The sequence below is a fragment of the Salvelinus fontinalis genome, chromosome 6 (genome assembly GCF_029448725.1).
Source record: "Salvelinus fontinalis isolate EN_2023a chromosome 6, ASM2944872v1, whole genome shotgun sequence".
NCBI classification, from domain to species: Eukaryota; Metazoa; Chordata; class Actinopteri; order Salmoniformes; family Salmonidae; genus Salvelinus; species Salvelinus fontinalis.
In genome coordinates, this window is record NC_074670.1 from 34,926,058 (window position 1) to 34,953,008 (window position 26,951).

Here is a 26,951-nt window from a genome sequence, read left to right on the forward strand (position 1 = left end):
CCCTTGCAAATCAGCCGTGAGGCTGCGTGCAGACAGTGTACTGCAGCATTCATTCTCCACTTAATACATTCAGGGGTAAAACAACACACAGAAAATCCGTGACCTGCAATGGCAACTCACTTACTTCTCACTTACATGAAGGCTAGCTGTCTCTTTCTGTGTGTCAGTTCCTCTCTGTCGCTCTCTCTCCTTTTCCATGGCCTCTCTCTTTCACTCTCTCTCCATTTCTATCAACTTCATACTGCATACTACATAGTGCCACACCTCTGTCTGTTTGTCTCACTTTCCCCGAGAGAGAGCGAGAGAGAATGCTTTTTTTTTTACTTCAACACAAAGAGGGTGTAATCTGCCTGATAAGCAGACATACAACATATGCAACAGACATGCAGATAATGGCTTTCTTAACCCAGTTGCAGTTGGACACCACTGGTAATCTCTCACTCTAATTTTGACAGTTGTTAGTTCTGAACTCGTCCACCTCTGTCGTCTCGCACACACACACACCATACAGTGAATAGGCTATTTCCATGTTCCTTAAAGTGTGAGACATACACTCTCCTATGGAGAGAATCTGCTTGTCTGAGCAATGGGTTGGAGACCAGTCATAGCCTGTCCATGCTTACTGTCTGATATCGGAATATTATTCTGCAATCTATTCTATTCTATGCTACCCGGCACAGCGAGAAGAGGACTGGCCTGGTTCCTCTCTAGGTTTCTTCCTTGTTTCCTGCCTTTCTAGGGTGTTTTTCCTAGCCACCGTGCATCTACATCGGCATTGCTTGCTCTTTGGTTTTTTTTGGCTGGGTTTCTGTATAAGCCCTTTGTGACATCTGCTGATGTAAAAAGGGCTTTGTAAATACATTTGATTGATTGATTGATATTCTAGTCTACTGTCCAATAAGAACCATAATCGTCTGCTATGTAATTGCAGGCCTAGGGGAGGCATTGAAGTGCACAGTGACCAACACGGCCAGAAAGACACTGGTGATTATCACATGCAATACAGCACACAATACCATCAATTTATAAAACATAAATAAGTTACATGAATACAAGACAACCACGACAATAGTATCTAACCTTGTATGTCCATTTACACAAAATTTCGGCCTAGGGGCTCTCAGGATGCTGATTGCTAACGGCCTTGGAATTCTGCAGTAAAGAAGGAGGGGCTGATTAGGTCTTCTATTGGCCAGTGTTACGTACTTGTGATGATTGGCTAGATTTCCTGTCATCAAATAGTTGCTCGTAATTCCTATTGGTCAATTCAGTGGTCCTTGGGCGGGTTTACCAGGTCCATGGTTTATCATCTTTGCTACAATGGGGCGCTGCGATCGCTCACACCCACCGGCGCTTCTTCCATAAGCGGAGTGGTAGTGTGTAGAGAAGGGAGTACTGCGGCAGCCAACAGAGCCGCGGAGGGAGATCAAATCCTAAAAAACCGGAGCAGTGCGGCTTCTGAGTTTCTCCGGTCTTTTACCGCAACTATCAGAGAGCAAGAGAAGGACCCGCATCCTCGCGTGATGCTCTGCTTGAGACCGCTACATTTCACTTGAAAGACGTTTAGGTGGAGAGGGAAAAGACTGTAACCTTTTGGAGGTTAGAGACAATCAGTTTATTTAATAATTTAACCCATTTGTTTTATAGAAATTTGCTTGACTGACGTCTTTGTCGCTTCCTTTCCTTTTTACCTGAATAACTGAATACAAATCTTTCTTACGTTTTTAAAAGGCAATACCATTTTGATATAATTCCACCTGAGGGGCTGACACGTCTCAAGCTTTGCATCACCTGAGGAGAGAAGCCTGACTGCGCCAACATGGGGGTAAGCCCGGCGTCTACCAACTTTATAACTGCCTTATGATGCATGAAAGTTATAAAATGCCTTGAAAACTGTTTAAAACCCCAGATGCTGACGGGGAAGGGCACCATACTGCAGTGTCATGTTTTTTCTCCTCTGGAAATATTTGAGTGACATTGACTCCAATGCGGATTTTTTTTAGGCTATGTAGTCTACGGTCTCATAGACTGCGACAAATTGATGTGACGAGTAGGCTAGAGCAGGCACAAAACAGCTCTCTGTAATTTCTACTGCAGTTGTAAGGTTTCAATTTGACAATGAATTGGTTAGAATCTGCTGATGGAATAATTTACTGTCATTTGCTGCTGTTTCTTTTGTTTCTCATACGATATGGAACGAACAAGTTAGTGATAAAATATGATTGAATTGTCTAATTCAGGGTTTTGCCATATGCATTAATATAGACTATAGGCTATATTAGGCATATCGTGACACTTTGTCTATAACCTTGCCATGGTAATCGGTTTATTCTGACAGCCGGCTCTCGTGAGAGAGGGAGAGATAGAGAGAGGGGGAGAGAGAGAGATTGAGTTAGCGAGAGACCACTGCGTATAGGCTTCACTTGGCATGTCACTGAGGGATTTCAAATGAGACACAATGTTCTGTTAATCACCTCCGTTATTATTAGCCTGTATTTGATGATTTTAGAATACGTGGCTGTGTATTCGAATGGGTGCATGATTACAGTACCCCCTTCACCCTATTGCCCATGTAAATTATCCTCGCATCATCGCGACCCAATTGTCTACTGCTTTAAATCTTCGATAGCGCATGTAACTTCTTCTTCGCAGCATTTGATGAAGAAGTAGTTACCTGGAAAAACCTACCCTAGTCTACCCGGCTACTGAGGAGATTGCGTATGTCGGTATGGTATGCAATGCCTGAGCGCACTGCAGCTTCGGTGACCCATGCGTCATAATGCGGTTACCAGGAATAAACGCTTCCCCAGCTTATTTCCCCTTTAATTTGTGACAACAGGGACTCGATAATCGTTGACAGTGAAAACACACGATAGATTAAAAAGATGTCCTGTGCATGCTGGGTGATGATACATTTGGGGCTGTGGATGTGTAAGTGAATAGAATGCACGCGAAGTTCTGAATCCCTCACTGCGTCAAATGGGGGATGCGGCCCGGCCCTGGCTGATATTTTTGAAAAACATCACGTCTCAATAAAAATATTGATTGTTCATAATAACACCAATATTTTCACTGTTTCGTAAAGCCAATAATAATTTGACTATGAATAGTTCTGTAGGAACATTTCGAGGTGATGCTGCGACTATCGGTATGGACTGTTGCGCAATTTCTGTCTCATCATTTATCTTGATTGTATGAGAGTTTACGATTTAATCCCACACTCGGTTCTAGGGGTTGAAATAATTTGATGACATGATGCCACAAAATCCCAGTGGCTGATGAAGCTGGATCGCCCACGGTTACCGAACGTTATTGAAGACACCGACAGAGCAGGCACGAATGATATCAGCTATCTCCATCTATGACCTGGGTGGGCCTTGGAGGCATTTCTCCCGGTCGAAGTCTGGTGTGGAGCGCGGAGAAATGAAGCAGTCGTTGGTGATAGGCTATTCATGAGGATGCGAGAATCATCTGTAGCAGCAAGCACTGCGTCAAATGGGACCGAGAGAAAAAAGTGCTTGCGCACGAACTACTTCCGTGGCAAAGTTAGGCGCCACTGTCTGATCTATGTGTGAATGAGACAGGGGGCGGAGGTCCTCATCCGGCGCGCAAATAAAATATTTGTGTGACCTCTGATAATAATTACATTTTCATATCATTGGAAGGCATATGTCCTTTACCTTAACCCAGCTCACCCCTATGACGCGGGGTGCCATGACACTGCCATGACACTTGACGCGCTATGCCATGACACTGCCAACTGTCCGTCCCCAAGGCCGCCGGGCTGCCGCGTCAAAATGGGGGCGGTGCCTGTTGAGTGGAAATTCCCTTTAAAACGCTGTGATTGGCAGACTCGGCGAGTTACGCAGAAAGGGATGCTTTAGCAAGCAAACACTGAGGCGAAGTGTCAGGGGCACTGAAGACAGACAGCCTATTTAATTTGACACACCAGTTGTGAGCAATTGAGGTTGCTGAGATGTGTATAGTTGCTCTGGTGCAGTCAGGGATGGGGTAACCTAATGATGCTGAGAGGGGGGGGGGGGGTGAGAAAGAGAAATGGGAGAGGAGAGGAGAGCAAGTGAAGACGGTTACACACATTTCACCTTCATGCATGTGAGCAAGAGAGAAAAGGAAGTGGAGGATGGAGGGTGGGTGGGTGCAGGGCGAAAAAGGGAGGGGGATGAGATGAGTTGTGACTGATCTGTAGGTGTAGAGAGAGAGAGGGGGAGGGCTGTATCCTGTTGCGGGAGAATGACCTGAGCTCACATTGCCATGGCTCCTGTTTCCCCTGCTTGCCTCTGCTCTTGGGGATTGGTTACCACGGTGACAGGAGGCAGATGGGATGACAGGACAGGGGGGAGGTGTAGGTATTCATCCATATGGGGTACAGAGAGAGGTGATGGGGGGATATCAGGGAGAGTTCACTGGACAGAGACTGAGGAGCATAGGGTTGCTCCCCCTGATATCACCCCATCACCTCTCTCATTGAAGGGAAGAAATGGAAGGGATATACAGTATTAAGGAAGGGCATATTGGTGTAGGTGATGTGGGGATAAATCATTGCAGTGGCACAGAGGTAGAGAGCTGTACGCTTGGCGATCTCCTCAGACTGGCCAGGTGTGTAGAGGACGGGTATAGGAAAGGGTAAGGGTGTAGGTATTTAAGTAAGGCTTGCTTGGTCATGATGGGACAAGGTACACTCTTAGAAAAAAAAGGTTCCAAAAGGGTTCTTCGACAGTCCCCATTGGAGAACCCATTTTGTTTCCATGTAGAACCCTTTTTGGTTTCAGGTAGAACCGTTTTGAGTTCCACGTAGAACCCTCTGTGGAAAGGGTACTACATGGAACCCAAAAGGGTTCTACCTGGAACCAAAAAGGGTTCTTCAAAAGATTCTCCTATGGGGACAGCCAAAGAACCCCTTTAGGTTCTAGATAGCCCCTTTTATTTCCTAAGATATAGCTGTGGCCCAGCCCAGAGTTTGGTGCAGAGTGCTAGCTCACTCCCCTCCTCACTGCATCTGCAGTCATTCGTGTCCTGCTGCTGAGTCTGGAGGGTTTGCGCAGTGCACTGTAGGGTCCACCGAGCCGCCCTGGCATCCTACTGATAGTCAATAATCAATATCCTAGTGGGATATTCATGAGGGTTCTGTCCTTAAAGAGTCATTTGGAAGGACATGGTTTGAATGTCTGTCTTCTAGCTTAGCTAGAATGACCTACTTTAAGGGTAGGGTAATACGGTAGGGTAATAGAGTATTATGTAAGTATTTGGGGACTTTTTTGGGAAATGTTGCATTATGGTTTTATTTGAGTTTTGATGACTCCCTTACCCTTCAAAGCAGATTGGATTCCGTACTAAGGTCATGAGTTAGTCACATGACATTAAACATTCGATCGATTGTAATGCAAGATAGGGCAGCCTGGTTGCTTAACGTTGCTGCAATGTTCGGGAAATGTTAAGTGGGGGTTTTTAGAGTGAGAGACAGAGGAGAGTTGGGTTCCCTGCCAACACAGTCATTACTAATTCAGAGTGTACTCCTAGCTTGTTTGTGTGTGTGTTTGTGTGTGTGTTTGTGTGTGTGTTTGTGTGTGTGTTTGTGTGTGTGTTTGTGTGTGTGTGTGTGTTTGTGTGTGTGTTTGTGTGTGTGTTTGTGTGTGTGTTTGGGTGTGTGTTTGTGTGCGTGTTTGTGTGTGTGTTTGTGTGCGTGTTTGTGTGTGTGTTTGTGTGTGTGCGTATGTTTTCTTCCCCCTTTCATGATCAACTACGTCAATTGACTTGGTCTCAGTTGAAAATATACAGAAAAGCTTAAATGTATTTATTTATTTATCTGCCCAAATGACGTTTCGTTTCCCAGACCCGTGTCACAGGTAGCACAGTACTTCAGAGGCCAGAAGACTTTATAAGACACGACAGTACCCAGAGCAGGAGTTGATATGTATTCTCTGTCACCGAAATCATCTGCATTAAACACAGAATATCCTCAGGAAACCCCTCATAGGAGAAAGACAGAGGATCTACCGTTGTCCCTACAAGGGCCACTAAACACTCAGAGTTACGATACCAATCTAGACAACACTGTTCTCACTGAGGAGCACACACACACACACTCACATCCACACACATATATACCAGGGTTTCCGTTAGCTGGTAATAGCCGACTTTTGGCCGATAATGCTTTTTAGCCTATTCATCGGTACCCGTCCTGCTTACTGGTCTATGGGTTCATTTGCATAATTTTGTGGAATTTAAATTGGCGCGTGTGTATTTCCGTTAGTCGTTTATCTGCTGCTACAGATTCTCAAACAGCTCATTCGTTGCTGCTGGAGTGATACATGTGCTTTTATGAGCCCAATCATTGCTTACCAATTCTAAATGCAATCGCGTGTTAAAAACAGTTTTGATGGCCACGATTAAAAATAACTACTATTTTTACTTCTCAACTGGTAATTGAAGCGCGCTTCCCATTCGTCATTCAAGTGCATATAGGAAACAGTCTATGTCCCGCGTCACCTTTTCCTAAAGAAAACTCTGTCATGCACTCACAATGGGCTAGACAAGAGACAAGGACACATGCAGACTCTAAACTGGAGCACAGCTGCCTGCCAGGATGAACAGATCAGGGGCTGGACAGATGGCCATGGGGGAAGGATGAAGGGATGAGGGTAGGACAGGAGGGGTAATGCTATAAGATGGGATTTTGTTTTGGTTTTGTTCGTTTTTTTTTTGAAGGGAACACAAATGATTTGTCAACGAGAGCTAAATTAGGATACAGGACGTTTGATGTGTGTGTTCAAATAGATGTATCTATGCAAATAGATACACAGTGTATCATTTCTGCTATAAGCAGAGGTCATGACCTCAGGGTCTGGCTGGAATTCCATACATCTGAACATCAAAACAATTTAATTGAATTTAATATAACTTCATTTATTTACAGTGGTGTAAAGTACTTAAGTAAAAATACTTTAAAGTACTAGTTTTTTTGGGTATCTATATTTTACTATACTGAACAAAAATATAAACGCAACATGCAACAATTTTAATGATTTCAATGAGTTACAGTTCATATAAGGAAATCAGTCAAGTGAAATAAATAAATTAGGCCCTAATCTATGGATTTCACATAACTGGCAAGGGCGCCGCCATGGGTGGTTCTGGGAGGGCATAGGCCCACCCACTTGGGAGCCAGCCCACCCCATAGTGAGCCAGGCCCAGCCAATCAGAATGAGTTTTTACTTACAAAAGGGCTTTATTATAGACAGATACTCTTCAGTTTCATCATCTGTCCTGGTGGCAGGTCTCAGATGATCCCGCAGGTGATGAAGCCAGGTGTAGAGGCCTTAGGCTGGCTTGGTTACACATTGTCTGCGGTTGTGAGGCTGGTTGGAGGTACTGACAAATTTTCGAAAACAACATTGGAGACGGCTAATGGTAGAAAAATGAACATTAAATTCTCTGGCAACAGCTCTGGTGGACATTCCTGCAGTCAGCATGCCAATTGCACACTCCCTCAAAACTTGAGACATCTGTGGCATTGTGTCGTGTGACAAAACTGCACATTTTAGAGTGGTCACAAGGTGCACCTGAGTAATGATCATGCCGTTTAATCAGCTTCTTGATATGCTACAGCTGTCAGGTGGATGGATTATCTTGGCAAAGGAGAAATGCTTACTAACAGGGATGTAAACAAATTTGTGCACAAAAGTTGACAGAAATAAGCTTTTTGTGCGTATGGAACATTTCTGGGATCATTTATTTCAGCTCATGAAATATGGGACCAACACATTACATGTTGCGTTTATATTTTTCTATTTTTGACAACTTTACTTTTACTTCACGACATTCCAATTGGGTTGTTTTCCACCATTGTTTATATATTTATTAAATGAAGAAAATCACCATTTGAGAAGAAGTTAAGAATCCAGAAATTAAAGTAACTGTCATTGTGACAAAAAGCAACACCAAATATTTTACAACCAAGACGTGTCTTGATATGAAACCATTTTTAGACATGCACCTTAGAGGCTGCTGCCCTATATACATAGACTTGGAATCACTGGCCACTTCAATAATGGAACACTAGTTACTTTAATCATGTTTAAATAATGTTTACATACTGCTTTACTCGTCTCATATGTACATACTGTATTCTATTCTACTGTATTCTAGTCAAAGCCACTCCGATATTGCTCCATCTAATATTTATATATTTCTTAATTCCATTCTTTTACTTTTAGATTTGTGTGTATTGTTGTGTATTGTTAGATACTACTGCACTGTTGGAGCTAGGAGCACAAGCATTTCTCTACACCCGCAATAACAAATGCTAAATATGTGTATGTGACCAATAAAATTACATTTGATTTGATTTTCCTGGAGGTCTGAATGCAGTGATTTTCCCATTTCATTATCACTCTTTGATATGGAGAAGAAACTCTCTACTGGAAGTCAGCTTGGGACAGTTACTGTATTTGGTGTACAATATAGTAGGCTAATCAAGACAAGAGCAATCAGTCTAGCTAATCCTCCTAGCCTGAGCCCCCAGGCCCAGCCACCTACCCAGACCAGCCCCCCTACCCCTAGGCCATGCCCCCTGTGGCTACCTAGCCTTATACCCAAGGGCTGTTGGAACCAAATGTCCCTATCAAATCAAATTGTATTTGTCACGTGCGCCGAATACAACAGGTGTAGTAGACCTCACAGTGAAATGCTTACTTACAAGCCCTTAACCAACAATGCAGTTTATGTTGTTATGCACACTTGCATATAGTCTACAGTTCACACAAAGGCCTAGAGCAGTCCTATTCAAACTCTTTCAGCAGGGATCACATTTTTTTCCGACAGAATTTCTGGGGGTGCCATTTTTTTCTCCCAAGAATTTGTTGTGACCTCACCCCATCGCAAATATAATAACACAACGTTAAAATCTGTACATTTCGATTTTTACATCCACAAATCACATTTAATTCAGTGTGTCTTCATCTCTTATCAAAACCAAGAAATAGATTTACTCAATTCAATTTTATTTTTCAAATGATCTTTCTCAAGAACATTTGTATATTGTCACCATATAATACAGTGTATTCTTAATTTTTAGTTCCAATAAATTATTAAAAAGAATAAATAAAAACAATAATAATTGTGGCGATCCCACTACAGTTCCCCCGCGACACCACTAAGGGTCGCGACCCCAACTTTGAAGAACACTGGCATAGACAAAGATGCAAATAAGCACAGGCACACTAACGAACAGGCAAGCACAGGCGAACAACACACGCACAGACACACATACACCAGAGGAGGCTGGTGGTAGGAGCTGTAGGAGGACGGACTCATTGTAATGGATTGAATGGAACGGTATCAAACAAATCACACGTTTGACTCTGTTCCATTAATTCCAATCCAGCCATTACAATGAGCCCGTCCTCCTGTAGCTCCTCCCACCAGCCTTCTCTGACGCACCCCCACCCCCACACACAAGCTTGCCACAGAGCACAGCAGGACGGAATCGACATTTAACTGTCATCATCACTACCCTCCGCCCACAAACCTTCCCCAATGGCTAGGATCCCTTCACAGCAGCCTATCAACTAGTAGTGTCACAGGCTGGCCTGATAGGCTTACAAGAGATAATCAAACTATATAGGGAATAGGGTGTCATTTGGGAACCAGTCAAGGTAATGATGTTGACATCACTTCTTTCAGGAAGTGTGTAGTATGGAGCCATCTATCTAACATCTTAGTCAATGCAAGCTTTTCACACAGTCAAACTGTTTTCCTGCAATAGTTACCATTTCCCCTTTGTAGGTTCCCTAAAACGGAAACCCAAACGCTGCAACTTCTTCCCGCCTCTTGTGAAACCCCTCACCTCTGGTGCGTACCAGTAGGAGAGGCTGGTATGCCACACCTCATGCCCACGCAGTTCCATCACCGTTAGGGGGCATGCCCAATCCTGTGTGCCCTAGACAGACACACTGACATGCTCCTGAGGGATGGTATTGGCTACTGGGGTTCACTAAAGGGTGGAAGTGTTCAACATATGAAACATGCCCCGTGTTCACTTCAGAACGAATGAGTCAGAGAAACCATGACATATAGGCCATTGTCTGTTCTAATATCTCTCCTAGTCTCCTATTTTTCCCATCTCGCCCTCTTCTCATACCCTTTCCCTTCACTGTTCCTATTATTTTCTGCCCCCCCCCCCCCGCCTCCCCTCTCGCTCGCTCTCTCTGTCTGCCGCAGTGCGTGTTCTCGCTGCACAGACAGACTGCAGCCACCTCGACAATGACTCACCTCTGCCTAGCTGTTGGCAGGCTTATAGCTTGCGCATATAAGGAAGTATCTCTTTCTTTCTTATAAAGGTACACACACACACACACACACACACACACACACACACACACACACACACACACACACACACACACACACACACACACACACACACACGCACACACACACACAGTAAGTGTTGGCTATTTCCTAGAATGTCCAGTTACCTAGAAATCAATTATTACTGAGCGATCAGATCAGGGGATCCTACAGTACTAGGCCACCGCCCACCACTAAGCCTCGGTCGCCATGCCAACCTCCCTGGTAATGTGACCAGAACAGAACATTAGAACCAGACAAACCACAGCAGCATGACATCAGTAGAACCTGATGAACTCTTGCTCGTTTGTTTTCAAACGCGGTGTACACACACCCAATGATGTTCTACTATGAGCACGCTAGATTAGCACGCTAGATTAGCACGATAGATTAGCACGCTAGTAGCTTTAGCTTTCTGCTCCAAAGTGAATGTGCCTGTCTTCCTTGCTCCAGACAGTCTTGTCTTCTACTTGAAAAGATTAGAATGTGCGGAGGAGATGCGGTACTCTATACTGTGGTGCCGATCTGTTTGTAAGTCACCGACTCCAGTTCCTCCGGTCTGTGTCTGTCAGTAGGTGCGTCTGTCTTTCTTTTGTCTGTCTGTGTGAGATCCAGTGGTTGTAATTTCAGCCTGCGGTCTCTGTTTCGTCTCTGCAACAACGTCATTGCGTTACATTTCTCAACAACAAATGGTAGAAACAGACAGGCAAGCAGACAGACGGACAGACAGATGAATAGATAGACAGACAGATGACGTATACCATGTTGTATTGAACAATGAGGAACAAAACCACGCTCTCTAAATGTTTTGCCTTGTAACCTAGGCGACAGTTGTGACCTCTTAACTGCAATGAAGAAATCTTGTGGGTAAAAGGAGCAGCTTGGGTTGTCCCATGTGTGTCATGAAAGATTGAGTGGCATTAGCCCACACACACGTGCCTGCACGCATGTTAACACCCCCACCACACACACACACACACACACACACGGTAAGGGGCCAACACCCACTCTCTGGGTCCGCAGGTTGTAAGGTCGCGACCCTGCAGGTGGGGTTGTCTGTTTTACAGTGTTATAGAACAATCTGTTAGAGTGGGATCCCAGTCACGCTGTCACTCACTGGTATACACAGCCTGAGTCAACAGGCAAAAAAATAGTGGTCAATATCTAATTAGTGGTGTGAGAGAAGAGCTCTTCTCTCCCTCTCTCTCACCTCCCATTGCTATCTCTCTTTCCATCTGCCCCCATCGCGCTCTTTCTCTTTTTTTCCATGAATCTCTCTCTGTCCATCCCTCTCTTGCAATGCCTGTTTCACCTGCCTCCGCTCTTCCAGTGTTTGAATTAGCACTAGATTGTGTAAGTGTGTGTGTGATGAACAGGTACGCCGTCGGACCTAACAATGTACTGTAAATGTGTTTCTATGGCCCACTCAGTGTTAGCCATTGAAAAGCCTGCCTAGCTAGAAACTCCACCCCTGTGTGTGCTTAACCCAGACCTGGTAGCTTATCTATAACATCTACCCCTACACTGTTTGGCAGAAGATGCTTATCGATGCCAACCAGAGTATTTAATGTGCATGTTATATTGAAGTCCGCACACACACACACACACACACACACACACACACACACACACACACACACACACACACACACACACACACACACACACACACACACACACACACACACACACACACACACACACACACACACACACACACACACACACACACACACACAGGCCAATCTCAAAGGGCATGAGTAGCAGTAGCCTTCTATCAGTCTCTCCTTTGTTCTGCATTCGGCTCGCTAGGCCTGTCTGGTCTTGTTGCAGCGAGAGTTCACTCACATTCTTGGATAATGACATCCACATGCGCACGTGGGAAGATTGATTTTGTACATTTTGTAATCAAATTGTGTGTTGTTTTGTGGGGAGTTGTGTTTGGCCGAATGTTTGAACCCATCTTTTCAGGGTTAGTTTGTGTTCAAGGGAGACTCTGGTGTCTTCCAGTATTACTTCTGTAAATCAGGGGCAGAGTGGAGAGCTGCAGTGCTCACTATAAATCCTCCTCAAACCTTTCTGACCACAATGAACCGCTTAAGACTGGTCTCTTTTACAAGTGGAAGATTCAAGACATCTGAAATGTCTCAACGGAACTCGCATTAAGCACTGGGACTTTCAGTGGCAAGTTTACTCACCCATTCATGGCATTGTACTTAGTCCGTCAAGTGTGTTTATCAGGGTGTGGAAGCCTAGGTAATGTGTGTTTAGCTCGGAAAATAGGCTATTTATTTGGTTTGTGATGGACCAGGGCAAAAATAAAAACTTGACTTGAATGTGTATTTAACATTTATTATTCAGAATAAATTAACAGGGTGGGGGCAATCATATCCAAAGGGGGTCAGTGTAGGTGCAGGCTTTTGTTCCAACCAAGCAGTAACACAGTTAAAACCCAGTCAAACCAAAGCACTGTGTGGCGAGTGGAATGTGTTGCAGTGGTCTAAGGCACTGGATCTCAGTGCCTGAGGTGTCACTGCAGTCCCTGGTTCGAATCCAGGCTGCGTCACATCCGGCCGTGATTGGGAGTCCCATAAGGTGGTGCACAATTGGCCCAGTGTCGTTAGTGTGTGTCGTCATTGTAGATAAGAATTTGCTCTTAACTGAGTTGCCTAGTTAAAGAAATTTTTTGTTGTAGACCAAGCTTGTTAGAGCATGTCATCTTGACATTAGCCACCAGGGGGCTTCCCTGTGTTTTGTTGAACACTACACCATACAGTCCCTTGATGATGCTACAACAAACAAAAGTGACCATATCATCAGAATTGATGATAAAGTGTGAGTTGCATGTTCTTTGTGAGGGGTGTGGTAAGATACAGACAGGTAACCTTTTGGACTCTGCGGTCCCTTTAACCCTTCTGGTCCTTTATTACATCACTGATTTTATTGATCCTGCAGCAAGGTCAGTTTCCTTGATGAGTTTGCTGTGTCAATGAGCGGCTTTTCCACTAGGACCCATAGAACCCTCCTGGAAGCCATTTTGTCTATCCCTCTCTCTCATTCTGTCAACTGAGGGACTCTGGTCAGGGGCTTCTGTATTGATTTGATTTGAGCACCAGTTAGTGTACATCGGAAATTGAGCTAATGCAATACTTTGAGCTCCCTAGAAGAGAGACATCTGTGTGTGTGTGTGTGTGTGTGTGTGTGTGTGTGTGTGTGTGTGTGTGTGTGTGTGTGTGTGTGTGTGTGTGTGCGTGTGCGTGTGCGTGTGCGTGTGTGCGTGTGCGCGCGTGTGTCTGCAAAACTGTTTCATATTCAACACATCACAGTCACATTGATGTATCCAATCTAACTCAATTGATATGAATTTAATCTAGGGGCTCCCGACTGGCGCAGCGGTCTAAGGCACTGCATCTCAGTGCTAGAGGCGTCACCATAGACACTCTGGTTCAATTCCAGGCTGTATCACAACCGGCTGTGATTGGGAGTCCCATAGAGCGGCGTACAATTGGCCCAGCGTCATCCGCGTTTGGCCGGTGTGAGCTGTCATTGTAAATAAGAATTTGTTCTTATCGGATTTGCCTAGTTCAATAAAATAATAATTAGAGAGGTTTTGAGGACTGAGATAATGCACTGTGTCGAGTTTCTCTTTCAGGGCCTCTGTGCCCCACCAGCTTGTGTGTGTGTGTGTGTGTGTGTGTGTGCGTGCGCGTGCGTGCGCGTGTGCGTGTGCGTGTGCGTGCGTGTGTGTGTGGAGAACATACAGTAGTCTCTGGTGACAGTTCACATAAATGACAAATGAAGCAGGTGGCCAGTGGATACAAACTGTGATAGCGGGTTCCCGAGAGGAGACAGACACTGCAGTGAAACCAGATGGCTGTTTGATCCTTCTGTCTGTGATCTCTGTGAAGATCAAATGGGTATCAGAGAAAAGGAATGAAGTCCCTCTCCCCGTCTGTTGTGTCTGGTGCTTTAACCATGTTTCTATTTAAATAATAATGAAAGTATCCCCCCCCCCTAATCCCTTCCCCCCTCTCTTACTGTCCCCCCCCGCCCAGTATGGGCGGTCGGACAGTTACCGCGTTGCTACCACGCAGGATAAAGATGGCAAATCTTCTCCCAGCAAGAAGAGCAAGAAGGGGAAGGATATGGATGAACTCAAGAAAGAAGTACCGATTGTAAGTGACTGGCACACAGTGGCGCACACACTCTGTCCTGCTCAAGGGGTGTGCTGGGCACCCCCATAACTATTATTGAAATACTAACATAATGACTCTCCATAAGTTAAGAGTATGAATATCTAATCATTTCAGGGTACCCCCCAAGAGTCAATGTGTAACTGGAACGCACACTCTCTAAATAGTTTGGAGAAAGACCTTAAAGTGAATGATAATAATTAAGTCCAAATTCTCCTAGTTTGTTTTAAATTCATTGTTGTGATATTTGTGGCATATTCTCAATGTTTCTCTGTGTCTCTCTCCCACACAAATACACCTATATACACTCTCTCTCTCGCTCTCGCCTCTCGCTCTCTCTCTCTCCCCCCCCCCCTCTACCTTTCAGACGGAACACAAGATGTCCATAGAGGAGTGTTGCAGGAAGTTCAACACCGACATTGTCCAGGTGACTCCTCCTACTGCACTGTACCATAGAGGTCTATCTATGTTGTACCACAGAGATACTAGAGTCGTCGCCGAGTCCTGCTGTGTCACTAACAGAGCTGCTACTAGGCCACTAGATGGTGCTGTTTTACTATTTTACATTCACTCATGCCACACGAGTCGGTGTATTTGAGGGGATCAGTTTGAGCAACGTTTTAATGCATTCTAAGACATCTCAAGCCCCCTTATAAAGTCTCAATTCTAATCTTATAATGATCCTTACTAAGTTACAGCCTTTTTGAGTCAGTTGAAAACGTTCTACGTAAAAGACATAACACATTTTAAGCCTCATTATAATATTGTAAAGACTCAGACATGCTTATACGTAGTCATAAAGCATTATACCTGCAGGCTTAAAATGACATATTAGATTTAATAGGATTTGTATGGTGTTACCCCTTATTTCAACCCATTCAGTTCTAGGTTTAACCCACCCCACTCTCTCCCCACCCAGGGTCTGACCAACGCCAAGGCGGCTGAGTTTCTGATCAGGGACGGGCCCAATTGCCTCACCCCTCCCCCGACCACCCCCGAGTGGATCAAGTTCTGTCGCCAGCTATTCGGTGGCTTCTCCATCCTGCTGTGGACCGGCGCCATCCTTTGTTTCCTGGCCTACGCCATCCAGGCCGCCACCGAGGACGAGCCGGCAGGAGACAACGTGAGTCACACACAAGCACACCCACGCACACACACATGCACCCAAACACTAAACGTAAACACAGCCCCAGAATAAGGGACCGTTAGAGCCACACACAGCTGAATCGCACATACCTAACTTGACCAAACCTCACACACACTGCCAGCAGCGCCAGTCCCTAGCCTTAATTCTAACATACACCCAAATGGCTAATGTACTTGGTCTTTTTTCTGTTTTTGCATGATCATCTAGTCTAGTGACTATTACCACAGTGGTCTGTGTTCAGTTTGAAGCGAAATACTCCTGCTATGCATTGACCTGCAGTGTACCCAGTGTAACAATGGGATTCCCTGTCTCTCTCTCTCTCCTCAGTTGTACCTGGGTATCGTGCTCTCTGTTGTCGTCGTGGTCACCGGCTGTTTCTCCTACTTCCAGGAGGCCAAGAGCTCCAAAATCATGGAGTCCTTCAAGAACATGGTGCCCCAGGTAAACACGTGTGTGTGTGTGTGTGTGTGTGTGTGTGTGTGTGTGTGTGTGTGTGTGTGTGTGTGTGTGTGTGTGTGTGTGTGTGTGTGTGTGTGTGTGTGTGTGTGTGTGTGTGTGTGTGTGTGTGTGTGTGTGTGTGTGTGTGTGTGTGTGTGTGTGTGAATAAATGAATGCGTGTATGGACTATCTAACCCTCCCTCTGTGTTCTCCCTGTAGCAAGCGCTGGTGATCCGTGAGGGCGAGAAGATGACGATCAACGCTGAGGAGGTGGTGGCAGGAGACCTGGTGGAGGTGAAGGGAGGAGACAGGATCCCCGCCGACCTCAGAGTCGTCTCTGCTCACGGCTGCAAGGTACCATACACACACACACACACACATAGTTCATATAACACACACTCACACAGCTACACATGTTACATCACATTTTTTGTCCTTCTGGGTTTTGTCCTTCTCCTATAGGTGGATAACTCCTCCCTGACTGGCGAATCAGAACCCCAGAGCAGGTCACCTGACTGTACCCATGACAACCCCCTGGAGACCCGCAACGTCGCTTTCTTCTCTACCAACTGCGTTGAAGGTAACCGTAGAAACGGCTAACTCACAGACAAACAGACAGACACATCACCTGTTCTGTCCCTGACAATTCTCCTATCCTCTTTTCTCTATTCCTGCGTGTCAGACTCGACCTACCAAATTCAGTCAACAGGGTCCTACTGCAGTATTGGATGCTGCACCCCAGCAGCACTAAGGCTTGCTAAGCTTTTGACTGGTTCAACTAAGCTGATTCAAACGTAATATTATACCATAGAGCTGCTGTTGACACAGAAGTTACCCACATAAGCATACAAGAGTTCCCACCTTGACTTCTCTTCTCTCATTTCAACCTCTCTATTCCTGAATTAATATTTATATTCCCTCCTCTCTCCCTCCCTCTCTCTCTCTCTCTCTCTGTCAGGTACGGCGCGTGGCATTGTGGTGTGCACCGGCGACCGTACCGTCATGGGCCGTATCGCCACTCTCACCTCCGGTCTGGAGTCAGGCAAGACCCCCATCGCCAAGGAGATCGAGCACTTCATCCACCTGATCACAGGCGTGGCCGTGTTCCTGGGCATCACCTTCTTCATCCTGGCCGTCTGCCTGGGGTACACCTGGCTGGAGGCCGTCATCTTCCTCATCGGCATCATTGTGGCCAATGTCCCCGAGGGCTTGCTGGCTACTGTCACTGTGAGTGACCCTGGTCCCCTCTCCATCTGACCCTTCCTCTCTATTGCTGTCTCTCTCTGAAGCTCTACTGAACCTCATACCTGACCTCTAGACATCAGATTCTAGGGGTCCTCCTCAGTTTAGTTGGTAGAGCATGATGCTTGCAACGCAAGGACAGTGGGTTCGATTCCCGGGGACAGCCGTACGTAAAATCTATGCACTCATGGCTGTAAGTCGCTTTGGATAAAAGCATCTGCTAAATATCATTTATTACATACAGTGCATTCAGAAAGTATTCAGACCCCTTTCCTTTTTCCACATTATGTTACAGCCTTATTCTAAAATGGATTAAATGTTTTTTCCCCTCATCAATCTACACACAATACCCCACAATGACAAAGCAAAAACAGGTTTTTAGAATGTTTTGCAAATATATAAAAAAATAAAGGACTGAAATGTCACATTTGCATACTGTGAATGAGATTCATTCTAGATCAACTAGACTGTAGATTTTGACCAACTAGACAGCTAACCACACAATCAATATAATAAGACGTTGATTGAGACTAGATCCAGACCAATGATAGCTCTACAGAAATACATTATAGATCTCTAGACCGACTAGACAGCTGAAGCAAGCGCACTCATTTTCTCCAGAATAGGTACCCTTTCCAGTTTGTTCGTCCTTCATTCTGGCTCCTGGATAACCCGTCTTTCTCCTGTCTCTGTGCTGTAGGTGTGTCTGACTCTGACTGCCAAGCGTATGGCTAAGAAGAACTGCCTGGTCAAGAATCTGGAAGCTGTGGAGACCCTAGGCTCCACCTCCACCATCTGCTCCGACAAGACTGGCACGCTGACCCAGAACAGGATGACCGTGGCCCACATGTGGTTCGACAACCAGATCCACGAGGCTGACACCACAGAGGACCAGTCTGGTAAGAGGAGATCAGGAGGGGTTAGGGTTGGAGTTAGTGTTAGATATAATGTAAGGGCTCAGACACACCAATAGCGTTTGCTGGCCGAGAGTACTTAGCACCTCTGAACATAATGTGCGAACCGATTTTACAAGTAGAACCGAGGGTGAAAGATTGGCTGGCGAATGCTCGATCCACGTTCAGTGTGATGTGCGCTAGCCTTTAGAGTTTGGGTTGGAGTTAGTGTTAGAGTTAGAGTTAGAGTTAGAGTTCATGTTAGAGTTAGTGTTAGAGTTAGTGTTAGTTCATGTTAGAGTTAGTGTTAGAGTTAGTGTTAGAGTTAGTGTTAGAGTTAGTGTTAGAGTTAGTGTTAGAGTTAATGTTAGAGTTAGCGTTAGAGTTAGCGTTAGAGTTAGCGTTAGAGTTAGCGTTAGAGTTAGTGTTAGATTTAATGTTAGAGTTAGTGTTAGAGTTAATGTTAAAGTTAATGTTAAAGTTATAGTTAATGTTAGAGTTAGTGTTAGTGTTAGAGTTAGAGTTAGAGTTAGAGTTAATGTTAGAGTTAATGTTAGAGTTAGTGTTAGAGTTAATGTTAGAGTTAATGTTAGAGTTAGTGTTAGAGTTAATGTTAGAGTTAGCGTTAGAGTTAGCGTTAGAGTTTGCGTTAATGTTAGAGTTAGTGTTAGAGTTAATGTTAGAGTTAGAGTTAATGTTAGAGTTAATGTTAGAGTTAATGTTAGAGTTAGAGTTAATGTTAGAGTTAATGTTAGAGTTAGCGTTTGAGTTTGCGTTTCGGTTGGAGTTAGTGTTAGAGCTGGAGTTTGGGTTAGATGTTGGTGTTAGGGTTAAAGTTTGGGTTACAGTCACGTTTAGAGACAATTTTAAGTGTAGGAATCCCTCTTGATTTGAAGTAGTTCTATAACCTATGTATTCACATACACAGACAAGTACAGTTTAATTACAGATCAGGAATTGATATTGTTTTATCATCTCTAATCGGCCACCTCTCTCTCCAGGTGCCTCCTTCGACAAGACCTCAGCCTCATGGGCTGCTCTTGCTCGTGTCGCAGCTCTCTGCAACCGTGCCGTGTTCAAAGCCGGCCAGGACCAACTGCCCATCCTGAAGAGGGACACCGCTGGTGATGCCTCCGAGTCTGCCCTGCTCAAGTGTATCGAGCTGTCCTGTGGCTCTGTCAAACAAATAAGGGAGAAGAACAAGAAGGTGGCCGAGATCCCATTCAACTCCACCAACAAGTACCAGGTACGTAACACACACGTGTACATATACACACACACACGCACAAACACAACACAACACTCAAACGGATTGGTTTCTAACACCGTGACCATGTCCGATCTCACCTCTCCCTCTTCTTGCCACCTATTTCTCTCTCTCCCCCTTCCATCCTCAACCAAACCCACAGCTCTCAGTTCACGAGACAGAGGATCCCAATGACAACCGCTACCTGCTGGTGATGAAGGGAGCCCCAGAGAGGATCCTGGACCGCTGCACCACCATCATCATCCAGGGCAAGGAGCAGCCCATGGACGAGGAGATGAAGGAATCCTTCCAGAACGCCTACATGGAGCTTGGAGGACTGGGAGAGAGAGTACTCGGTGAGACAGGGAGAGTGAGAAAGAGGGGGTGGGTGAGAGAGATAGAGTTGATGTGGACGGAAGGATGAGAAGAAGGAAGAGAAAGAAATGGGCCTTCCAAAACGCATAAGAGGAGTGGGGAGGGTTGTTAGAGGGAGGGGAGTGGGAGAGAGAGAAAGAGGCAGGCGGGAAGGTCAGGATTTTGGTTCTTGGAGAATGGGTCAAATGTACCGTATCCAATGATGAATGGAAGTGAGAGCTGAAGGATTGACTGATTTAGTCGAGAATGAGTAGAACAGGTAAATGAAGCTAGCACCTCCTGTCACTCCCCAGGTTTCTGCCACCTGCTAATGCCAGAGGACCAGTACCCCAAGGGCTTTGCCTTCGACTGTGACGACGTCAACTTCACCACAGAGGGCCTGTGCTTCGTGGGCCTCATGTCCATGATTGACCCTCCCCGCGCCGCTGTGCCCGACGCTGTGGGCAAATGCCGTTCGGCTGGCATCAAAGTCATCATGGTGACAGGTGATCATCCAATCACTGCCAAGGCCATCGCTAAGGGCGTGGGCATCATCTCCGAGGGCAACGAGACAGTGGAGGACATCGCCTCTCGCCTCAATATCCCTGTCAGCCAGGTCAACCCAAGGTGAGAAACACGACACACACACACACACACACACACACACACACACACACACACACACACACACACACACACACACACACACACACACACACAAGCACAGTACATCCTTTCACAATGACGGTGAGACCACACGGGATCCTGTTCTGCTAATTCATTGCTCTCATTCATTTTCACTCTCATGTCCCTTTCACCCTGTCTCTGTGGATCCAAGCTAGTTATTATAATGTGTGTGTGTCTCCAGGGATGCCAAGGCTTGTGTGATCCATGGTACAGACCTGAAGGAATTGTCTCAGGATCAGATGGATGACATCCTCAGAAACCACACTGAGATTGTGTTTGCCAGGACCTCCCCCCAGCAGAAACTCATCATCGTAGAGGGCTGCCAGCGACTGGTGAGACACACACACACACACACACACACACACACACACACACACACACACACACACACACACACACACACACACACACACACACACACACACACACACACACACACACACACACACACACAAACAGAAAGACACACACCACCTGAATCCATCACCCGATCAACAAAAGTGAACTTGCTTTCCACAACTACACTAATATAAGTCTGGAAACAAGGCTGGGGTTCATTCCATTTTCAGTTCGGGGAGATTGTTGACATTTTATTCATGCATTTGAAAATGAATTGATTGAATTGAACAGGGAATTGACCCCATCACTTCCCCCTAGTATTGGTACAATATTGACTTTCTATGGGCCATGGTCAAAAGCACTACTAAAATGCACTATAAAGGGCATAGGATGCTATTTGGGACACGAGCTAACTCTTCTGTCCCTCCCAGGGTGCCATCGTGGCTGTGACAGGTGACGGTGTAAACGACTCTCCTGCCCTGAAGAAGGCTGACATCGGCGTTGCCATGGGAATCTCCGGCTCTGACGTATCCAAGCAGGCCGCTGACATGATCCTGCTGGACGACAACTTTGCCTCCATCGTCACCGGAGTGGAAGAGGGTGAGAAATGGAGAGAGAGAGGAGAAGTGATGGAAAGAGTAGAAGGGCATGTGAGAGGGAGAAGTGGACGAAAGGTAAAAGAGGCCAGAAAAGGAGAAGAGAGGAGGGACGAGTAATATGAGCCTGTATTTTTAAATCATCTCAGAGTAGGTGCTGATCGCGAATCAGTTTAGACTTTTTAGATCAGAGTGAATAAGATCACATGGACAAGAGGGGCCTGATCCTCGATCAGCCCTCCTACTCTGAGACACTTTATGAATAAGGGCAGACCCTGATCCAACCTTGAGGGACCTTTGCTCAATTCTACAGAGGTTAGAGGTCAGAGTTCAGTGTGTGACCTCTGTGTGTGTCCTCCTGTCTCCCTGCAGGTCGTCTGATCTTTGATAACCTGAAGAAGTCCATTGCCTACACCCTGACCAGTAACATCCCTGAGATCACACCCTTCCTCCTCTTCATCATCGTCAACATCCCCCTACCGCTGGGAACCATCACCATCCTCTGTATTGACCTGGGAACTGACATGGTAAGGCACACACACATAACACACACACGTGGCACCCACACACACACACACGGCACACAGACATACGGCAGAGAGCTCCGGAAATACGAAATTGTGCATCGTTGACGAAAATGTCACACGGAAACTTGATATGCCCTATCTCACAATGAAGCAATCAATCAAACTAGTAGTTTCTCATTCAAACTCACATCTGTGACCTGTGACCCCCCTCCCCCAGGTGCCCGCCATCTCCCTGGCCTATGAGGCAGCCGAGAGTGACATCATGAAGCGTCAGCCCAGGAACCCCACCAGGGACAAGCTGGTGAACGAGAGGCTCATCAGCATCGCCTACGGACAAATCGGTGGGTCCCCATTAGCTCCTCTACCTGGTCGGGGCCATAAAGACAGTGCATATGTAGCTGGACATGTTATTATAGCCCACAGCCAGATCGATGGTCAATACTTCCCCATGAAGTCCTTGAGCATTACACTGTGGACAGTATGGTTGATTAGTCTTCGACCACCCTGTGTAGAATCTGACAGACTGATGAGTGCATCGTCGCTTATAGATCCTAAATCTATGGCTAGTGGATTATATTTCACGGGTCTATATGACAAAGTCAATGGCTTCTCCTTGTGGGATCCGGTAACATCATTTCCACAGTGAACATGTGTTAACGCTTTGTGTCTGTGTCTGTGTGTGAAGGTATGATCCAGGCTCTGGGAGGTTTCTTCTCCTACTTTGTGATCTTGGCTGAGAATGGCTTCCTACCCTCAATTCTTGTGGGTATCAGGCTCAACTGGGACGACCGCGCTTGCAACGACCTGGAAGACAGCTATGGCCAGCAATGGGTAGGTACACGCTACAATTCCCAGTCAAAATAAGTATTCAAAATATCGCAATACAGTGTATTACAAGAATATCTGCAAATTCATTGTTGACACTATTTCACCATATTTGATCAGATTCTATAAATAAATATTCCCTGACCAAGATGGCTGTCCTTTTAGTCACATTGCCGGGATACCAATGTCCATTCTATCGTTCTATTTCATTCTGTGATTCAAATACTGTGTCTCACTCCTTCTCCTCGCTGTGTGTAGACATATGAACAGAGGAAGATCGTGGAGTTCACATGTCACACAGCCTTCTTCGTCAGTATCGTGGTGGTACAGTGGGCTGATGTCATTGTCTGCAAGACCAGGCGTAACTCTGTCTTCCAGCAGGGCATGAAGTAAGTCTGTCTGTCTGCCTGTCTGTTTCTGTATTTCTTTTCCTGTCTGCCTGTCTTGTTTCTGTCTCTCTTTTCCTGTCTGTCTCTGTCTGTCAGCCTGTCTTGTTTCTGTGTCTCTTTTCCTGTCTGTCTGCCTGTCTGTCTGTTTCTGTATTTCTTTTCTTGTCTGTCTGTCTGTCTGTCCGTCTGTTTGTTAATATACAGTATGCTTGGTCTCTATGTATATTAGTCTCTCTCACCCTGTTATATTTATTCTCATTCTCATGTCTCTCCTCTGCACTCCTCTCCTCTTAGGAACAAGATCCTGATCTTTGGCCTGTTTGAGGAGACAGCTCTGGCTGCCTTCCTATCCTACACCCCAGGCATGGATGTGGCACTCAGGATGTTCCCCCTAAAGTGAGTGGAGGAAACCCTAGAAATATACAGAAATACACATAGACATACTGTATACATACACCTACACAAACAGATAGACATAGACATACACCTACACAAACAGATAGACATACACCTACACAAACAGATAGACATAGACATACACCTACAGATAGACATAGACATACACCTACACAAACAGATAGACATAGACATACACCTACAGATAGACATAGACATACACCTACACAAACAGATAGACATAGACATACACCTACACAAACAGATAGACATACACCTACACAAACAGATAGACATACACCTACACAAACAGATAGACATAGATATACACCTACACAAACAGATAGACATAGACATACACCTACACAAACAGATAGACATACACCTACACAAACAGATAGACATAGATATACACCTACACAAACAGATAGACATAGACATACACCTACAGATAGACATAGACATACACCTACACAAACAGATAGACATAGACATACACCTACACAAACAGATAGACATACACCTACACAAACAGATAGAAATAGATATACACCTACACAAACAGATAGACATACACCTACACAAACAGATAGACATAAATATACACCTACACAAACAGATAGACATACACCTACACAAACCAAACAGATAGACATACACCTACACAAACAGATAGATATACACCTACACAAACCAAACAGATAGACATAAACCTACACAAACAGATAGATATACACCTACACAAACCAAACAGATAGACATACACATACACACATACCGTACACACACCTACACTGACAACTTGTGGGGTCCTCTTATTGATCTTCTATCTGCCATGTTGTGTGTTTATTAACCTCTGCTCTCTCTCTCTTTCTCTCTCTCCTTCCTTCCTTCCTCCAGGCCCAGCTGGTGGTTCTGTGCGGTCCCCTACAGTGTCCTCATTTTTGTGTATGATGAGATCCGAAAACTGCTCATCCGTAGGAACCCAGGAGGTAAATGGCTGTCTCTTTCTCTACGTATAACATTTAGGCCCAAATCCTAACATGAAATTTGCATTTGAAACTTCACCCAAATCTTTAATTGACACAAAAACAAGAAAACTCTCTAACGCCTCTCTTTCTCTTCCCCTCCCCTCTCCTCCTACAGGTTGGGTGGAAAGGGAGACATACTATTGAGCGATGGAAACCGTCTTTACTCATACCCCTACATTTTCCATTTGTTTCTCCCCCCTTCATTCCATCCCTGGCAAGACACATCTTCAGATGCCCCACCCTGTAAAAGACAACAACCGCTTCAAAGCAATTTTCATCACAACTGCCCCAAAGATTCAAAACAGCAAAGCACCTTTACGACTTTCTACATCAACACCCCCCACCCCCCTCCTCTCCATCTCCTATGATACTCTTTGCATGTGTTCTCTCACTGCTGTGTACATAAACCAATATATCTACCAAACGGCAGCTGCATATTGTGTATGTAGATTTGAATGAGCTATGATCTAAAGGGAGTGTCGACGCTCGGCAAGAAAAGGGCCATACCACTCCTTCCTCCCTTCCCTTTCTCCCCCCCCCTCTATCTCCACACCTCTGTTCCTCCCTCTCTTCCTCCTCCGGCGACCCTTTGCTTGTCCTCCGATCACACACAGACATACAGATCACGAGCGAGATCCCACAGCTGACACCAATCGAGCCGTCCCCTCTCGCCCTCTCCTTTCTCCAGGAGGAAGAGCGGATGTCTTTCTCACTCCGACCGTTTTCCTTTTTCTTCGACAGTGTTGTTGTTTTTTTTATAACATGGGGTGGGGGTTCAATGGTTTTACTTGTTTTTTTTATTTATATAAAGGGAGGGGGGGTGTGTGAGAGCTGCTTTCCCTCATTTAGGCATAACAAAGCACACCCCGCCATGGCGTCCCCAGTCCCCCTTCTGTCTCTCACACCCTCCTCTCCCCTCTACTCCCTGTTTGTCTACGTTTGTGTGCACTGTGTGAACCATTGTCCTTGTTAAATACTACAGTACACCCCCAGTTGGAAAATACAACTCAAATCTTTCTGTGTGTTCTAGGAAAACTATATAATTCTATACTGATTTAAAGAAATAAAAATGACATGTTGAAAATAAAACATCTCAAGATATACATTCAATGAAAAAGAACATCGGCGACATTGTTGAGCGTGTTATGGGAAAAGAGGAAAGATCACTATGTTTCCTTTTTTTGTGTGGTTTCCAATCTTTTTTTCCGCCAGGTTTTCAGAAAGCCGATGCAAAAATGTAACCCCCCCCAAAAAAAAAAAAAAAAACAACGACAAGGTTGTGTTTTATTATTAAAACATGTGAGACAGAAACTATGGCGTCCATATTCCTACTACCACTTCTGACGTGCCGGTGCAGTGTGGTGTGATTATTTGGTGTGAGATGATGAGTCCATGTTCCTGGAGTCCGGTCCAGTCTAGGTGACACAGTCCAGGTATTGAGTTCTGTGTGAATGTCTGCATTGGAGACCAGCAGAGGAACAGCCACTTCAGGCTGGGTCTTACTCAGAGGGCTGTAGGGGGTTGAGACTACAGAAGACAACAAAAAAACAGTAGTAGAATGTGTATGTGAAAGAAAACGAAACCAACACCAATAAAACATCTCGAACATTTAATACAACCTAGCACTGTGTGTCTTTCTCTCTCCCTGCCTTCGACTCGCCACACACTCGCCACGCTGACACTCAGCTTCCTTTCCCCCTCTTTTCTCATGTCAATCTGATACTATATGGCTTAAATGCTAAATGTAGGCCTGAATTGATGAAATGTAGGATACAACTGATCAGTAATTGATATATTTTGTCTTCACCTGGACAACAGTTGGGGTTGTGTATACACGATGAAATATCTGTAAGAGAATAAGTGATTTACAAGGGATTCTTTAGACCAGTGAGATCTGCTGTATCTAGTGTTTGCCTGTGTTCCCGTGTTGTATCTGTAGTGTTGAGGTACATTTTGGCAGAGCGCTAGGATGCCATCTAACGATCAGAATCACATCAGGTTACACTGCAAAATGTACAGCTGATAGAAGACTGTGAGTTGGCAAGAGCCCAGGGTAATGCACCAAACGACCAAATCAAGTAAATATGTTGGCTTTGATGTTAAAAACCTAAAAAAAAAATACAAACAGAAGGCAGTAGTCCATCTTCCCAGACAACTGATATTCCGCATTAGTAAAACAGATTTATACAATTTTCTGCGAGTAAAGAATATCAAGTCATCAGCATTTTACATTTCTGAAGCTTTGTTAGTCTTGCCTTGTGTTCGGTAGCTACTGGTAAC

The 26,951-nt window shown here is 45.2% G+C and overlaps 1 protein-coding gene across 2 annotated transcripts; it reads left to right on the top strand.

Annotated features, from left to right (window-relative positions):
• The first annotated feature begins 1,341 nt into the window (after positions 1-1,341).
• Positions 1,342-26,289, top strand: LOC129857742 (sodium/potassium-transporting ATPase subunit alpha-3-like). Of its 2 annotated transcripts, none has more exons than XM_055926261.1 (22): positions 1,342-1,599; positions 1,732-1,825; positions 14,424-14,543; positions 14,929-14,988; positions 15,481-15,684; positions 16,036-16,149; positions 16,366-16,500; positions 16,609-16,726; positions 17,105-17,373; positions 18,089-18,287; positions 19,283-19,527; positions 19,691-19,883; positions 20,196-20,508; positions 20,750-20,900; positions 21,339-21,507; positions 21,876-22,030; positions 22,248-22,371; positions 22,716-22,861; positions 23,114-23,244; positions 23,539-23,640; positions 24,541-24,632; positions 24,787-26,289. In XM_055926261.1, the coding sequence occupies exons 2-22, from the start codon at positions 1,820-1,822 to the stop codon at positions 24,813-24,815; spliced, it is 3,075 nt and encodes a 1,024-aa protein (XP_055782236.1). In that variant the 5' UTR covers positions 1,342-1,599; positions 1,732-1,819; the 3' UTR covers positions 24,816-26,289. The 2 variants fall into 2 exon arrangements, with proteins under 2 accessions (XP_055782236.1, XP_055782237.1); XM_055926262.1 differs by having other exon boundaries at positions 1,343-1,599; positions 14,463-14,543.
• The last annotated feature ends 662 nt before the right edge of the window (positions 26,290-26,951 follow it).

What these genes read in the sequence shown, in the direction of transcription:
- LOC129857742 (XM_055926261.1), top strand. An exon ending in TCAAGAAAGAAGTACCGATT is followed by an intron (nt 14,544 to 14,928) that starts GTAAGTGACTGG and finishes TCTACCTTTCAG; the next exon opens with ACGGAACACAAGATGTCCAT. An exon ending in ACAGCTATGGCCAGCAATGG is followed by an intron (nt 22,862 to 23,113) that starts GTAGGTACACGC and finishes CGCTGTGTGTAG; the next exon opens with ACATATGAACAGAGGAAGAT.